The sequence below is a fragment of the Empidonax traillii genome, unplaced genomic scaffold (assembly GCF_003031625.1).
Source record: "Empidonax traillii isolate 1590-97213 ecotype Southwest subspecies unplaced genomic scaffold, ASM303162v1 scaffold201:size1909950, whole genome shotgun sequence".
NCBI lineage: Eukaryota > Metazoa > Chordata > Aves > Passeriformes > Tyrannidae > Empidonax > Empidonax traillii.
In genome coordinates, this window is record NW_020955394.1 from 370,603 (window position 1) to 388,365 (window position 17,763).

Here is a 17,763-nt window from a genome sequence, read left to right on the forward strand (position 1 = left end):
AGCCAGGGAAAAATTCAGGGGCATAGGTGCCATGCCATTTGTCAGGAAGAAGGGAGGAATGAAAAAGCAACTACCCTTTCCCTTCTTCCCAACCCAACTCTAAGTAGCAAAGTGCATTTTCTGTCTGTGCTTCAAGTTTAATTTTTAATCTATAGCATTCCCTGTACTAGGGGCAGAAGTGGGACTCCAGGTCTTCTTCTGGATCATGCTGAAGGCCATCATGAGCTTATTCAGTTGTAAATAGGTGGTTGTTGGTCATGCAGGCAGTGAGCATGGATGTGGTCCCCACCCTTTTCTTATGCCCTGATGTCTGTGGAAATTGTTGTGCCTCGACCACAGGATAGATATTAGTTATGGATGAATGGAATTACCAGACATGACTGGAATAAACAAGGTGATTAACATGAGAATAGGAAATAAAAATAAGAAGTATTTTCAAAATAGCATTCAAAATCAATTAGTACTGTATGAAATAATTCTTTTGTTCAAAGAATCGTAAGATTGACATTTCTTCAACTGTGTTTTTGGGTACCATGGTTTCTGCATGTCTTGTTTTGAATGCTTCAGAGGACCCTGATTTTCAGTGTCAGCAGGAGATCTGTCTCACATTGTCCCTCAAGACGAACACTTACAGCAAGAATTCCCCTAAAGCAGACCAAATCCCTCTTAGTCCATGTCTATTTCTAATTCTGTGTCTGCATCCCACCTCCTTTTGCACATCTTTGTGGTGGTGTTGAACCACAGGCACGCAGGAAGTGTGGATTGTACTGAGATCCCAGGGCTCCATGAATGGGTTGTGTGAATACAGCAGTCAGGTGTGGGGGGACCATAGAGTATTTTGCCTCTTTGGCTTCTAAACCTGCTCTCCTAGTCTACTGATGGAGTGTATAGTAGATATCTCTTAGATTTGTCACTAACTCTGGCATCTCCTCCAGAGTCACAGCAGAAAAGGCAGTGAGCAAGATGACTGGATTTGGTGTCTGGAGCACCAGTTAGACCACTCTCTTTAATTGCCGCTCCCTGTCTCTGCAGGAGAGCCCCTCATCACATCAACTCCCCCCTGCACGTATGCTTAACATTCACCTGTGATGCAGACGGATGATAAAGCTCTGATTTTAATTTTAAAAAAGGGAACGTTTCTCTAGTAACATTCTAGTAACTAACCATATGCCCTGGTTTTTCTTCAAGATCAGGGATGAGCCCCCCACACAGACCCCAAAACACAGGATGTTGTAGTGGAGGGGGAAGTTTTTAATCAATTAGGGTTTATATTTTATTCATAAAAGCTCTTCCTATGTTAGTAGCTGTTTCCAGAACCTAAATGGTTAAAGTAGAAAATGTTAGTAATTTTGCTGCAAATAAATTGATCAGTATGCAAGACGGTTGTCACCGGCTGAATCATGGTCCACAGTTAAGGTAAACAGATCTGTGATGACATTTTCTGAGCAGAATACCAATGCTGCTACATTTCTTCCCAGAGGTTTCTGACTCTTCTTATATGCGGATAAAATTTCTCTCCTAGAAGGTTTTGTTCACGGGAGAGAAATAGCATCTTTGTAAGAATCTTCCTTAAAGGTGGGATTTGTTATATTTTGTGATTTATTTGTTATCGTGATTCTGTTGAGAGCATGGAAAGGAATGTTTTTGCTTTTCTGCATATCCTGTCTGTACAGTAGATCTTTTTGATGTGGAGTCTATTTAAAGTGTCTGGCAATGGAATGCAAGTAAAACAGTTTTTAACAGAGTTATCAGGATCAATGAAAATGCTTTATTTTTTATATTCTTTGAGAGTGAGCTCTGTTTTATAATCTCTGTAGTTACCACGTAAAAGCAATGACTAACTAAACAGCTAGATTTTTAGCATTGGTGTTGCTGTGATATTTTTGACTACATGATGGCTTCATATTTTAATTGACATATTCTAAAGTAAGAGATATATTTTGTTGTTAAATGTCTCTGTGCTAGGCAGAAAATCCCCTTTGCAATTGACTGCAATCAAAACCTTTTAGCTGAGATGCATCCAACTCCCGTATGACTTCAGGGTAATGAAAAATACAGTTTCTAAAGAAGTTTTTGAAATCTGCATTCTCAGAATATTTAAAAGAACATTTTAAAACCTCTGTGTGTGATGCTGTTGATGGGAGAGGGCATGTTCGTAATTCTGTGTTTAGGCTTAGATCCACATTTACTTGGAGGTGATTGACATCTCAGTCATTTTATGGATTAGTGGCTGGAAATCTGTCGCATATGTATTGATAAAAGCAGAATCTCCTTCGTTCAGTCAGATGCTGGTATCTGACTTTAATCCCATTTATTACAGTAGATGCTGGAGGATAAAAGAGCCCTGTGGAGAGCATGCTCAGTAATAGCAAACCTGGAACCGGTCGTTAAAGTCAACGTCAGGGATTCAAAGTCTCTTGGAGTTGGCAAAAGCATTTCTCCAGTAGACTTTGGATTTAAACCTGGCCCTGTCTGTGGCCAGTATTTGTAGGCAAGGGGAGTACAGCTTGGGTGCTCGAGTTGCTGAAAATAGTGTAGTTAATAGGACCTTTTGTGAGATGGACTTAGAAAGTCTTGTCATGCACAACGTCGGGTTGTGTTTCAAAGCTTCACAGCAAGATGCATGGCTGTGGTTTCTGGAGAGAAGCAGAGCAGGAGCCATCAGCCCTGGAGCTGTGTGGTGCAGACTGTGAAGATACCTGGCCAAAGAGCTGCACTTCTCTGGGGGATGTCCCAGCAGATCGCAGCATTTGTGTCAGAGACAAGTTAGAGCTGCATTTCAGGGTGTGGATCTGGGGTGGGGCTCAGGATTTAAAGTTTGGGTTTAAGAGCCGTGATTTAATAGTTCTCTGCCTAAAAGGATAAGTCCAGTTTCGTCCTGGCATTTTGTATTGTCCAGTACTTCTTGCTGTGATTATGGTTCTCATGCACTTTCACAGTATCCTTGTGCAGCATTTAGCTTGCTCTTTGTGTTTTGCTCTGTGAAGAGCACAGTAGCTGATTCTTGTGCAGATCTGTGTAACAGAGTTTGAGATGAACATGGATTTTATTGGAAATAAACCCCCATGTTTTATCCCTGTATTTTTAATGTGCATTTGCAGGTTGTTTTTCATTTCGAAAAGATCCCTGATTATTTTGGGGGTGACCTACATGCGGTACTGGAGAGTAGTGGAATATCCAAACTTGGAGTGTTCAGCAATGAAATTAATTCTGGACAGAAATGGAGGTACTAATTCTGCTGCTTTTACACTGAGCACTGACACTGTCCCTGGATTAATGAGGCTCCTCAGGGATCCCCAAGATGAACAGAAGTATTAGGGGCAGGATTAGGCCTGCTCCCAGACATGACAGTGGTAAGACGAGCTGTAAGGTGTCATCTAACTGGAAGAATTGTGAGTGAAGATCACCGAAGATTGTGTTGTGTTGGGTTCTGTTTTAATAGCATTTCTATGTTCTTTGGCAGATCTCTAGGTAGTTCTGTAACCCTCAAAATTAAATATTGTATGCATTTTTTTCAGGAAAAAAGTAACTTATATTTAATGCTAAAGAACATTTTAAAATAAATTTGTTCAGAACACTGCCTTGATGCTTGCAGATGATTTTCATGAATGTTCAGCCTGACCTTGTTTTACTTTCTGAGAATTATACCCTTATGCTCATGTTTTAATTTTGAGTAAAGTAAGCAACACTTGTTCTATTTCCATTGGCAGAAGGAAAGTCCACTCATGGAACGTTCAATCTCAAAAAGAGAACAGCTTGTTTCGTAACTTTTGTTGCAGCTGAAACATTTCTGTGAACATCAGTGTTAACGTGGGTTTGCTTATATGAGCCTGGAAATATGATCTTTACGATTGTTGACCCAGCATGTCCTATATATATATATATATATATATATTTATATTTATATTTTTATATTTTTATATTTTTATATTGATTTTATATATATATATATCTCAGTAACCAACTTAACACCCTTCTGCAGTGCTGGACTTTCATAGCAGTTTATGCTCCAGCAGAGTAACTGGGACTGCCCTCAATTTATGTTGATGTAACTTCACACAGTTGCAGGTTACTCTTAGAGTTTTTTATGTTGGGTTTTTTTTTAGGTCTGTGTCCAATGTACACACGACACCTTTTTTGTTTTGTTCGTGGTAATAGGCTCCCTGGAATACCTCTCTACTACAGTATTTCTATCTGAGACTCCAATTTATGGGTATCTTTTTTCCTCTCTGGTTTTCTTTCCTGAGCACGCCCAGACAGGTAACTTCTCAGGTGTTTGGTCAGAGAAGCAGCTGATGGTTCCATGAGATTTTACTTCTGGCCCTGCCTTCCCAGGTTGGCCCTCATTTCTCAGATAACATTTCTACTTCTCTCACCAGCTGTATTTTACAAATATAAAAATATCATCAAGGTCTTGTCGTTTTTATGTGCTTGTGAATGAGTAGAGACGAAATTAATTTGGGAAGCAGTTCGTATCCATTCCTTTGTCTCCCCAGTTCTTGCAGCCTTCAGCAGAGAGCTGGTCCTTTTGTGAGCAAAGTTTTTACTTTGCCACAATTTATTGTTTATGTTTCTGTGCCGCAGCCCAACTTCGATAAGGGCTTCCAACACCCTGTTGGCTGCAGCTGAGCACTCAGTCACGCTGTCATCTCTGCTCCTGAAGTCTTCCTGTGGTGCTCTGTTGTCACTGTACACCAAGACTATGTGTGATGTGCTTCACTGCTGCCCTGGCTGCCCTCTCTGGGGAAGGTCACGTTCAGGGTGGTCCCTGCTCTGTGGTGCTGTTGCTCTTGGAGTTGCTTTCTTTCCTGTATTTGCTGCATGAAGAGACCCAGCCCTCTTGGTTTCTCCAACTGCAGAGCTCTGATTCTGTTGTGTAAGGGAAGAAATCTTGTAAAGTGACTGCTTTTCTTAGCAGTGTATGTCTACCCTCGAGGGTCTCACGAAAGCTGCAGTAGGCCACACAAGGGCTGGTGTCTCTTTTACGTGGGAAACTCTGAAATGGAAAGGTGAATTGGGTGTCTTACACACTGATATATGTGCAGATTTGTCATAACTTCAATGGAAAGTCTTGTGATTTGAAGGACCTGAACCTTTCCTCCCTCTTATCTGAGCTTTCATGTGGATAAGTGAGAGTGGATCCCCTGATTTTTTTTTTTTTTTTCTCGTGCTTATATTTGGGAAGTGGAAATTTTTGAAGACCTCTTTTTAGAGCAGTCAGCACAATGAGCTTGGTTTTGTTCTCCCAGGAATATGATGATGTATGTGAAGGCTATTTGTTGTAAGAAGTTACTTTTGATATTGCACTGTTTTCGATGTGCCAGTCTATGGAATCAAGGTACTTATACAGTAACTCTTTGGCTTATACCCTTTTATGCAGGTGATCTATTTGTTGCAATATGTTTTCTTCCAGGTATTTTTGGACACTGACATAGCTGAATCTCTTGTTTAGTGGTTTGACCATTCCTTTAACACTTTTTTTTTTTCTCTTTCCTTATAAAAATGCACAGTTTCTGTTTGTCCTTCCTACTTGAAATCTGCTAGCTGCCCTTGCCTCTTGTATCTTCATACATGAAAGGCTGAATGTAAGAGCAGAAAAACAACTCATTCTGCCTATCCAGAACCACTTAAACTGCTCAATGATCAAAACTATCTGTCAGGGTCTCCCCAGGTTGTCAGTGGTGAGAACAAGTGCCCTATAGAAAGAGGCTTGCTCAACCTGTTTTGGATGTACTTCCAAGCATGGGATGCATATGGGAGTGCAAGAGGGCCTTGTTTCCTTTCTACTGATCTGTAAAGTTGCCTTAAATGATTAACTTTGGCTTTTGGATTTTTAAGAGTCAGATAAATCTGACCCTTGACCTGTTTTTTCATCATCTTTGTTTTAGACTGAGGAAGATGAGGTTACAAGAATTTCTCATCACAGTAACAAGAACAGTATTGTTTTTGCTCTCTAAAAATACTGCTGAGAGATGATCTGAAATTGTTTTACAACTACTGCTTTAAAAAAATCTGATCTCCTTGATGATCTACACTGAAATGTGTTTCTGAGTGACAGGGACACTTTGTAGGTAGATTTATTATGGTTTTTACCATCTGCTTTAATAAATGAGCGAGCGGAGCATTTCAAAATGACCTTCAGTTCTGTCCATGAAATGTGAGTTTGAATGTTCTGAATGAATTATGGGCATTAGACTGCTAAGGGTACTTATTCTGGAAATAGTGATTTGCTGTTGTTTGGTTGCTCATGCTTTTATTTGTATGGAAATATGCTAATGTACATTAATGTTGTGTTTCCACATAGCTGCAGCTTTAGCCACAGTGGGACCTTTTGTGGTGTGGGGTTTTAGGCAGAGATCTCATTGTTTGGCCTTGCAGACTTTGTTAAAAAATATTGCTCTGTTGCTTTTTAGTTGAAGAGGACTTAATAAAAGTAAATGTACTAGAAGAAATTCATGAAATCAGTGAACAGATAAAATGTTATTATTTAAAATGCATAATATTGCATAATGGATGTATATAAAGTATGGCAGAGATGGAAGTTCTCTCCAGACATAATGAAAGAACATGGATTCCTGTTTCCATAATTGAAGTTATTTTGTACTTATCTGTTGGGAAAAAAAAATAGCAGGATTTTTTAAACAGATTTGCTTTCCATTAGCAATTATATTTAGCTGTAGCTCCAGATAACTTGCCAAGATTTTGTAAAAAGAAAAGTTGGAAGAAAGATGCATTTTCTTTCAAGATAATTAAATGTTTTGACTGTATATTTTACCTCCAGAGTGAATAAAGTATATCTGCATTTAAAAGTTATAATTGCTCATATAGTTTATAAGAGTTACACAGAGGAAAACCATGCTTAATCCATGGGATAAAAGGAAAGGGTATATATATGTTATATTCCACTTTTCTTTTTTGAAGTGTAACAATCTGCTATTTATAGGTTTTAAAAATACTTGCCATTAGTGGTATGAAAACCATTGCATAAGGTGAGCTCTTGCTGTTTCTCAGATCAAAGTTTTGAGGTTTGAGGAGCCCATTAACCTATGGCTATACCTCGGGCACAGGCAGAGGGATGAATATCAGCCTGGATTTTGGGCTTGGTTCTGCTCTGCAGGACACCACACAGAAGTAAAGGAAACCTTCAAGCTCTGCTAAGTTCCGTCTGGTCCTCTAATGCCACTAGAACATAAATAATAAAAACCAGTGTCACCTGATAATTCATCTCTACTATAAACTCTTGACCTCTCCGGCAAACTGAGAAGGTTTTTTTTTATTATTTTTCTTGACACCTTGGTACCACGATCCACAGCTTCATTTGTCTTGGGAATTCAGCTCTGCATTTCTGTACAGGGCACTTGAACTGTTGCAAAATGGTTGTTGGCCTCCATCTGACGGCCCCTTGGAGACGTAATATGAGAACCATCAGGTCACTTGAAATACAGAAGTACCTACCTGTGGTTCTCTCTGTCTCCCAGGCACTGCTAATGGCTATTGACACAAGTGGGCTTCTTGCAAGGGAGCTGTGAATCTGCAGGGTTTTGGTAGGGGAGCTTTACTTTTCCTTTAGAAATAAAAAGGAAAACTTTATCTGTTTATTTTGGAAAGGGCCTTTCTCTAATGTTGTCATCACGGGTTTCTCCTTGAAGGTAACGGATTAAAGGATTTCCCCCACCTCTTTCCCTACCTCTGCCTTACAGAAATGGCATCAGATATTCCCGGCTCGGTGGCCTTGCCAGTGGCTCCAATGGCAAGTGGACAAGTGAGGATGGCAGGATCCATGCCTTCCAGAGGGGGAAAGCGTCGCTCTGGGCAAGTAGTTTCTTTTTTTTTTTTTTTGAGGTCTGGAACTGGAAATTACTGGTATTGTAAAACTCAAAATGTACCTGTATGTATGTGTGCATTTATTATGTAATGTTTTACCTATCTAAATTACATTATGACATTAGTCACTGATGTTCTGTTTTTCTCTTCAATATATCTGCTCCTCCTGCAAGATCAAACATGCAGATAAGTGTGTGGCTTCTTTTTTTGCTTGTTCCAAAAGACTTTCAGGTTTGGCAAAGCATCCAGAAATGGAGTTTGGATCCTGTGACTGTTGTAAATGTAATGAATGCATATAGCCTACATCTGTTTAATCCCAAAATGATTTATCATGTGAATAAAAGCAGCAAGATTGTACATGCAGACTTAACCAGCTTCACCTGAAGGTTTCACTTGAAATCTCTTAAATGGAGGCTTGTTTAAAGATGTTTTCCTTATAGTTCCAGGTACAGAAATACCATGAACAGTCTCACTTCAAGGATCATGGACTATGATATTCTGGGTCTCTCTGGAAGTGCAGCACAGTCTGCTGCTGGGAGAAAGACCTGAATCAAATTCAGCCCTTAGACAAGTTTGGGGGCTTTGCTAAAGAGGAAGGAGGACCCAGGGAACTTCAGAGGTTGATGTGGTACAGCTATAGGTTTTCCACATCAGATTGTTCTGTGGAAACTCACAGTAATCTTCTGTCTTAGAAGAAAAGTGTAGCAAGAGCTTCAGAAGAGTAGAAAACTTCTCTCTAGTATTAACAGTAAACCCTTGTTTTTATCAACGGTGGTGATGCTTTCTCAGAGATACCTGGTCTGAGATTGATTAGTCTTACATTTGGTCCTAAATAAGACAGTGGTAGGGCTTAACAGGGTTGATAGTGTGAGTAAAACCTTCAATGATGGCCACCTAAGGAAAAGACATTATTCCTTGTGAGGCTACTCTAGGGATTATTTGCCAAGGTACGTTGCCAGTTTTAGGTGTCTGCTCAAGTAACAGTGCTGGACTCTCAATCTTGGAGTGAATTAACAAGGGAGAAGATGGACTATGCCTCTAAAGGGGAGCTGATTTGGTGTGACGTGAACACTCCTGATGGTTGTTCCGAGCCAGGTTCCTTTGAACAGAACAGTTTGGAGATCTGCTCACAGTGAGTGTCCTTCCTTTGTTGAGCTAAGTGTATGAAACCGGTCTGAGAGACTCCTGAAATCTGTCTTTGACAGGCATCACATTTTCATTTTCAAGCTGCTGAATGAAAAAACCTTTTTAAGCTTGCACTCAAAAGAGAAAACAAAGCATTAACATATTTTCATTGCTACCTAACATAGATAAGCTTTTGTACTTTTGAGTTGCAGGATATTTGATCTCTTTTTTGATCATAAACCATGTCAACTGTGAGTACCAGTTTGCAATTTACTGTTGCCAAGAGTTGATGCTGCTGACTGTGAAATAGTCTGATTATATTAAATACTGACTTGATATTAATTAAAATGCTTTAACCGTTGCATTTTAAGTATTTGCATCTATTTGTGAGAAGGTGGAGTGAGGGGAGGGGTAGAGGAACATAAAATCAAATTATTTTAAATGTATTTAACATGCAAATTCAGTGAGTCAGTACAGATTTGCTTTTATACCCAGATGGTGGTATTTCATCTGTGCACCACAGCTCTGAACTAATAGCCCTTCCCCAAGCCTGAGCTGAGGGTGCACTTTTTTTTTTTTATGCTCAGTGTGTGTGTATTCAGACCTTGAGGGAAAGAATGCCTGCTGTGTCTGATTCCTCCAAGCCTGTCTTTGAACAAAGTTGCAACTAACACTTGGTCCTTTCATTACTGTCCTGACGATACATCTTTGTACACCTAAAATCCTTGGGCATTTTAGAAATGAATGCTTTGTGTCAGACATAAAGGAACGGAGCTGATGTACACAGCCAGCTTTCCCAGTTTTGGTTATCTCTGAAAATTGTTTCTTTTCTCATAATTGCTGAGGCAAGCTGGCAGAATAATTGCTGTATGGACTTGAATGTAGATCAGTTTAAACTCATTGGCTACCCAGAAGGTGTTTCTGCCGTGTAGGCATTTGGCTTCATTGACAGATAGGGAAAATATTTTTCCTTTCTATAAATTACACCAACTGCTTTATAGAAAAGAGTGACAGCAAAAGATAATGCATTGCAGTGGTCAATGACTACCTTAGATTAATGCACCCTCAGTTCTTTATTTAATGTGTTTTTAATTTAGGCTTTGCTGTATTAGAGAATAAGGGGCTTTTTCACCTTCCTGGCTCGTCTGTACTTGGGCAGGGAGGGTTGAGGGGGTTTTTTTGATTATTTGGTTTCAGTTGCATTGGTTTTGTTCTGGTCTGTTCTTTGACCCAGAAATATTAAGATCTGGGGAGAAAGAGACCTCAGCCCACCATTGTACTCCCCCCAATATTTTACTGAACAAAAGGCTGTAGTACAGATCCCCTTCTGCCTCTCAGCTGCATCTGCTCCTGACCGTTCCTGTCTGTCCTCTTCCTATACTGTATAATCATGGCAAGCATCTTTTGACATTTCTTGGGAATTTTACATAGTAATTTTGTCGCAGTCTTGAAATTCTCTCCCATCTCAATTTTTTAACCTGTGCAGGTCGACCTTATTGGAGAGTTTTAGGGGGTTTTTTGTATGAAAATAATTGAGAATAATTAATTTTTTAAAAATATTCCTATCACTGTATTTATGGTACCCACACATCTTTTAAGGAAAATACATTTTAATAAGTACCTCATACATCAGGCCTTTTCACGATTGATGTGAACAGCATGAAAGAGGAAAACAAGATTTATGCTGTCTCTTCAAAACAAAAGAGCATAGTGCAGCTCTTTTTAAAGCCTCTTTTTAATGGGAATTTTAAATGAAGATAAAAGATAGTCTTTCTGAATCTTCTGAAATGATGTCATTTGTCTTCTGGGAGGCTGCTTCTACTGTTTTGCTAATGTGCAGTATATTCTATCTAAACAGAAGATCTTATCTGTCAGGGTATGAGGAGGTTGATGGAATATTATTTTTACGTGTTCTGCTGTGTTCTGCTAAAGGTTACAACTGATTCACTGTCTTCCCCTCTGCCTCACTGTAAAGCAGACACAGTGGATCAAGCAGGACATTGGAATCAATGACTTTATAACTGAGATTTTTTTTTTTATGTTTCAAAAGTGTTTTTTCATTTTGCACAGTGAAATATGAGATTAGGAGATGTGTTTATTAACAAGGGTGAGACAAAGATACATTTGCTGTTGCATTTTTTACAAGTATTGATATTTTTAATGGACTTTATGTTCATATCTGGGTTTTTTTTATAATATTGCATTTGGAATAGAGGATTTTGGATAGTTTAACAGAGCAAAGGCATTATTTAAAGATTTAGGGTATAGGGTGATGTTACACTCTACACACTTGGGTTATGACATGATGAACCCACTGGAAATGTGGGAGTTGTTACCTACGGTAAGTTGTCATCTAAGGTGAGAAGCTGATATTCATCCATCTCAATAAATAGGTGTGTTGGTCCCCCTTACTCCTTCAGAGGTGGGGACACAGTGTGGGCAGCAGGATCAAGCCTTTAACTGTCATCAGCTTCTCTGTAATTCTCTGCACTGTACTACAGAAATAATAAACTAGACTAAATGCAGTAGAGCTAAATTTTTGGGTTTTTTTGGGGAAAATCCACTCAGCTGGAGTATTTGGCTGGAAGCTAAGAAAATCCTAGAATCATATCTACCAAGGCATGAGATCTGTGTACTGGAGAGGAAGGAAAGGAGTTACAAAGTTCATCTGTCCCAGATTAAAGCAATGTTTCATAAAATCCCTGAAGGAAGGCTTTTCCCCATAGGTGTGTATTTTTTCTACAGCCCTTTTCTCCCCGGTTTGAAACTGGAGGTTTCTCTCAGTTGTGTTTCAGTGAAGGATGTGCTGGATGTGATGCTTTTGCGAGAGGCTTTGGGTGGAGCCAGCCCAGTGCTGGTCTGAGTGTGCCCTCCACTTAGGGACAAACAGCTCTCCTGTAACATTGACTTTCACATTTTCAGTGTAGGTAGAAACACTGCAATTAGAATAAGTCGGAAGTTTGTTCTGCAGTGTCACTGCAGGCACATTATTATATGTGGAGAAGAAGCAGGTAGGTAAGAGGAGAGACCTGTGGCCAGACAGTAATATGTAAATGTTGAATTGCTGGGAGTACTGTCTGTGGTCAAAGGGGAATTTGGGCTGCTGGTGGTGTCAGCACTGAAGGCACATTTGGGGTGACAGCAGCAGCTGGGTCCTGGCTTAGCTGCAGCCCCGTGACACGGCTGAGGGCACTGGCCACTGGAGGTCGGTGATGTTCTGCACAAGGGAGCTGAAGGGATCACGGACTTTGGAACCGGATTTGGTGGTAATTAGGTGAGCAAAGATGTAATTTATAATGAAAATGATGATTGCATCAAAGTTAAGCAAGTTAAATACACAGCTTTTCTTAAGACTCTTTGGGGAAAATGGTTTTCCCTCCGCTTTCTCCAGAAATGAATAATCACTGTAACCATCTGGAAAATATTACTGTAACTTTTCTAATATTGTGTCCAATTCCTGTGCTGATTTGCTGCCTTTGTCCCAGTTATAGGGAGGTTGCTGTGACTCAGACACATCTTTTATGGGCTAGTCTGTCTTGGTTATAAGAATTAGGAAGCGAGGCAGTACTGCCTGACTGGCACTTGTGCTTCTCTATGCAGATGTAGTTCTAGAGAGCGTTTTTACATCATTGTTCCCACACACTAAACATAGAAATCTCAACTTGCAATTGGTAGGAATTCTTTTAATACTGAGATAAGTATCATTGTCACTTTGCAAGGATTTTGCCTGTAATAGGACTTATACGTGTTGTTAATATGAAGTGTTACGTATATAATCTGTAATTGTATGAAGTTTTGTTACACTGAAATGTTAGAAAACATAGAATGTCAAAGAAATCTGACAAAGTTGTTTACAAAACAGATCAATGATTTTCTGTCTACACAGATTAAAGTGACTGATCAAGATCTGTATATCATCCTAATGTATTTTCTTACTAAAATAAATACACTAATACAATAATTGTATATGGTAATCAGCTTGGTTCTTACTCTAAGTTAATGGCAGTCACCACCTTGTGTTTAGGATATTTGTCCATCTTTTTTTAAAGTATAAAAATTTATAGAATGCTTTGGAAATTATATATTTGTAGTGGCTTAATGTCAATGGGAAGGAGGCAATCACACTGCCTGACGTAGGAAACTGATTTAGGTGTCTAATTTAGGAAGTTAATCTTCCCAGGCATTCTGTGTGAGAAGCGAAGAAAGAGGTTCCTACTTTTTGTGGCTCCTTGGAGAAGCCAAACTGGAGGGCTGGGATTTGGCCCAATGAAGAGCTCATCTCTTCTGCTGACTTAAGAAGGAGGTCTGGGACATAAGTCAGCTAATGAGCTGCTTCTAGATCTGGAGAATATGAGCAAGACTGGAATCTGCAGTTGTTAACACCTCAAGTCAAAACACAAAGCAAACAAGTTTGAGAACCACTGGCTTGAATATTCATGGTCCCACTGCCAATGTCTTGATTACTGATTTGAAAATCTTGCTTTCACAGAATGGACTTTGATGATGAAGATGGGGAGGGGCCCAGCAAATTTTCAAGGTGAGCATTTACGGAGAGTCAACCAAATGACTGATTTCTCTCAGTGAAGAAAGACAGCTGTCTCACTACTGGTGTTTTAAAGTCAGTATGAATGTGGCTGAAGAACTTGCCAACAACTTGACCCAAATTCTAGTTACTGTGTTTATCAGCTTCCTCTGCAAATTAGGCATCTTTGTAGAAATCTGCCTAATGTAGTTACTGGCTTATAAAGCTGACAGTGTGTGTGTGTCATAATTTCACTCTGCAGCTACGTGAAATGAGAAAATCTGTGATTTTTAGCTTATTATTTCAACTGCTGTAGATGTACTTTGGTTATTTGACATTGCTGAAGTTGTCTTTCTGCCACTGAAAATGGAATTTTATTTCTAATTTATTTCAGATGTTAACTGCTTGTTAAGGCAGTTTGACAGATCCTAGAGGTGGATTGTTTTTTTTAAAGATTAATGAGCTTTACATAACGTACCATTAGGCGTAACTGAATAGTAAAAATTGACAAAATAGATGTTAATTAACGTGAAATATTCTAAGCTAGAAATAAACAGTAAAGCATCATTGCCATTTTTTCACTTTTCCTTTTTATTTCTGGTCACACTGTTTGCGTTTTTTCATTAGAAACCAAGCAGCTGCAGTGAGGGGTGTAGACACTTTGAGGCTTGTGGGTAACTGCTGATTATCCGAATTGTAATTGCAGCTCTCTAGCAGCAGCCATGTTGAAACAGAGCTGTCACTGTAGGGTTTAACAAGATCTTCCAAGTCAGTCTGAAAGATAAGTGTGCTGAAGATATGCTGTAACACTGTATCATAATGTACCGGACAAGACCAGCAGCACTCCTGTTGAGCTGATGTCATTTACAGAAAGGCTACTCCAGTCCTTGCTTATGTTAAAACTGCTGATCTGAGGGCTTAGTCCTAATATTTGCTAGAAGATACATGTTAAGGGAACAAGACTTTTGATAAATGGGACCTGATTTGTGCCTGCATAAGCATCAGGGTTTCTAGGCACAGCGGTGAACATGTGTTGGTCCTTCTCCATCCTGGCTTTCGGTTTTCAAAGTTTTCTGGTGGGTTGAGCCAACAGTTCCATTAGTTTTATTGGAGAGGTATGCTGTGATGTGCTTAGACTCGATTGATTTTATATGTCAGATCAAAATCTGGTATTTAAATCTGAAATGCTCTGCAGACCTCAGATTGCCTCTTTTTAGAGAGCACAGAAAAACGGTGCAGAGACAACCCACGGCTATGTTCAGACATCCTCTTCTGGCTATGCTCTTTCTGTCTCTAACTTTTCTCTTCTCCACATTGCTCACATGACTGATTCCTAGCTTGTCTCAGTCAAAACTATTTGTTTAGCAAAGAACTGCTGTTTAAATGTTTAAGCTAACCCAGCTGGCTTTGACTGAAGTGCCTGAAGGAGCATGTGTGCAGAAAGGTCAGCTGGGAGACTGGAAGTGAAAAAGCAGTAGTTGGAGGCAATAACATCTTCAGCCCAGTCAGGCAGAGAAGGATGAGTAGACAAGCCCCAGGCTCGTGGGAGCACAGGAGTAGTGGTGTAGTACAGTACTCCACGTGAGTTAACACACTTTGCTTCTCAGGGACTTCCAGGTCAGCTCAGGTATCTCTGCATGGCATCTCATCCTCACACAGAGCCGTGTGCATGTGCTTCCCACATAGTGGCGTGTGGCCATTCCTCATGGAATCTGTCTCTTTGTTGATAATTTTTAGTCTCAGTCTGTTCTCTGGGCAGAGTCAAGGGGAATAAAGTGGCATTTTCACTTGAATGTTTTGAGGGTGCTGGTGTTAAATACAGCATAAAGACAGCTCAAGTCTTGCTTAAGCTTTGTCTTCAGTGTTTGAGTCTTAATGAGGAAGGAAAATATGAAACTTCATGAGGAACTGTTTTAATTCGAGAAGAAAAAAAGAAAAGTTCATTATTAGTTTTTTAGAAGAGAAAAACATGCTTATTTAGTCTGCGTTACTTCATTATTAATACAAGAGACCTTCATACACTGTCTATTGTAATAAATTACATCATTTTGGAAAGGTATAATTCTAATACAAAATCTCACTTAAATATTCTTGAGCGGTAGCACCCTTCACTTTAAGAAAAGACATTTCCTTTATTTTTTGTATTTTCCAAAACCTGCATTTTCTGTTTTGGAACAAGCAATTTGGTTTCTCCAAAAGTAAGAGCTTTTTCAAACAGATGTGTCTTTTTGTAACTGTGCTAGCAAAATCTAATTTCAGATGATAGGAATGTTTTTTAGGAAAGGGAAAGAGGAGCAGCATGTCATTTTTTGCTGAAATGTCACATTGCTGCCTGTCTTTGGACAATGGTTTAGAAACAGTGAAGCTTTGGTCTCACAGGGCAAAAGTCCCATTGGTTTGGATTTCCTCCATAAAGGTGCTGCCAGTGCACTGCACGTACCCGGCGGGGCATCCAGCCTCTGTTGATTTGTGTAGGAATGAGGTACCTGTTTACTTCTAGGGATTTAAGCCAGTTTAAATTTCACTTCTATTTACCCAGCAGTTTCACCTGCCTGCCTGAGTTTTCCTGGTCTCCACAACAACCAGTACAGTGTCTGTACCTCCAAAACTTTTTTCGGAAGGCGTCCTTACATAACACATCGCTCTTCAGCCGTGTCTCTGCCCTCCTGTCTTATCTGTAGACCATCAGTGCCCTCTGCTGAATGGAGCGGGCTGTGGTTGCAAGCTGGAACAGAGACAGCTCGTTCACTTCCAACACAGCAATGAATATTTCATGGGCTGCTGTCGACAAAAGCTCACTGGTGTTTTCTGTAATGGTGCTGGTTGTCAAGTTTCCTAAGCAATCAGTGTATGTCAGAGTGTTTGCATAAATCCACTGAAATGTGTCTTCTACTTTTTTAAATATACAAATGAAGCGTTTTAGTCGGCATGGCTTGGAAGTATCATCAGGCTCTGTGTTTTCTTTGCTGTACCATTCTCATTCCCTCGTTTTTCTTGCTGTTATTTGTAATAGTTTGCAGTTGTGAACCTCTTTGCTTTCTGGCTGTGTGTTGGCTATAATGCAATGTGTGACCCTTGTTGACTGATATCCTATCTCTTGTTTCTAGGTATGATGGTGATCAAATCTCTGGTGATAAGGAAAAGTTTGCAAGGTAGGCGTGTCCTGTAGAGCTCCTCTGCTGAGAGAAAAGAGGGGGATTTCGTGTCCAAAAAATGTCAGTACGTGTGCCTTAGCTTAGAGAGCTGGTTGTTTTGTTTAGGTAGGATGATGACCAAAGGACTGCTGACACAGGTAGGAAAAAGGGAAGTCAAATACTGTTTGCCCCCATTTTTACTTTATATGATGCCATTCTGACTGATCAAAAGTCAGAATGGATGGCGGATCCAAAAGTGCTTGAAATCAGAAATACAAACCCTAAGTGGTTTTGAATCAGCTCCCCAGTATCCCAGAATTTATTGTCCCTCCAAAATTTCTATCTAAAAGCAAAGGTAGAAATGACAGAATTAGGACATCGTTCTGTATACATGTTTATGAATGCCAGGATTCCTAGGACACACACTTTTGGAAGGGGACCACAGCCCCTCTTTTTCTTTTAAGGATTTAAATTTGAACACGTTTCAGGAAAGTGTTGGGGTTTTTGTTTTTTGGAACATTTTCACAGCCAGTAGATTAACATGCTATTACTTCTTAGCTTTTATGATCATAAATGAAATGGGCTGTTGGAATATTCTTCTCTTCTCAGAAAGTTTTGCAGTCTCTTTGTTTACTCTGTATAATGGTTGTTTTTGAAGTTCAGGAGTATTAAAATACTTTAGCAGCAGACAATGTCATATGTATTTATAAATGTAAAATATATGTTGAATATGTCTGTTCTTTGTCTCTCTTTCTTGATCACCGCTTCTGTGAAAATGCTGAACTTAGAGCAAGCTTTCATCATGTAAAAATGCTTTTTTTTTCCCCCTTGTCCATATTTACCTGCATGTATGAGCTGACATGTACACAGGTGGGCTGTATGTACATGTGCACTGTCACACAAGCTCTTCTGCTCACGAGTGTGTATATGATCCAACTTCCACATCTGTGCAGACCCACACAAAGGCTGTTTATCAGCCACGTGAAATGAAAGGTTCACTATTACAGTGTAATAGATAGTGACCTTTAGGCAAGGCTTGGCTGGAATTTACTGAGCAGCCACGGGCTGTCATTGCAGGCACCCGCAGCTGGGTTTCCTGAGTATCACACAGTAAGCACAGGCATCAGTAGGAGTGATAACTCTGCATGTAGCCCTAAC

At 39.7% G+C, this 17,763-nt stretch overlaps 1 protein-coding gene across 4 annotated transcripts in view; it reads left to right on the plus strand.

The window, feature by feature from the left end:
- The window catches only part of ARNT2 (aryl hydrocarbon receptor nuclear translocator 2), a 98,580-nt gene that overhangs the window by 17,599 nt on the left and 63,218 nt on the right, over positions 1 to 17,763 (plus strand). For 2 of the 4 annotated variants that reach the window (XM_027887008.1, XM_027887006.1), the window contains exons 2-4: positions 7,701 to 7,812; positions 13,439 to 13,486; positions 16,579 to 16,623. In XM_027887008.1, coding sequence (XP_027742809.1) covers positions 7,701 to 7,812; positions 13,439 to 13,486; positions 16,579 to 16,623 — 205 coding nt within the window. Of the gene's footprint in view, positions 1 to 1,442; positions 1,576 to 7,700; positions 7,813 to 13,438; positions 13,487 to 16,578; positions 16,624 to 17,763 lie in introns of those variants that run through there. The other 2 variants (XM_027887009.1, XM_027887010.1) reach the window with 2 other exon arrangements.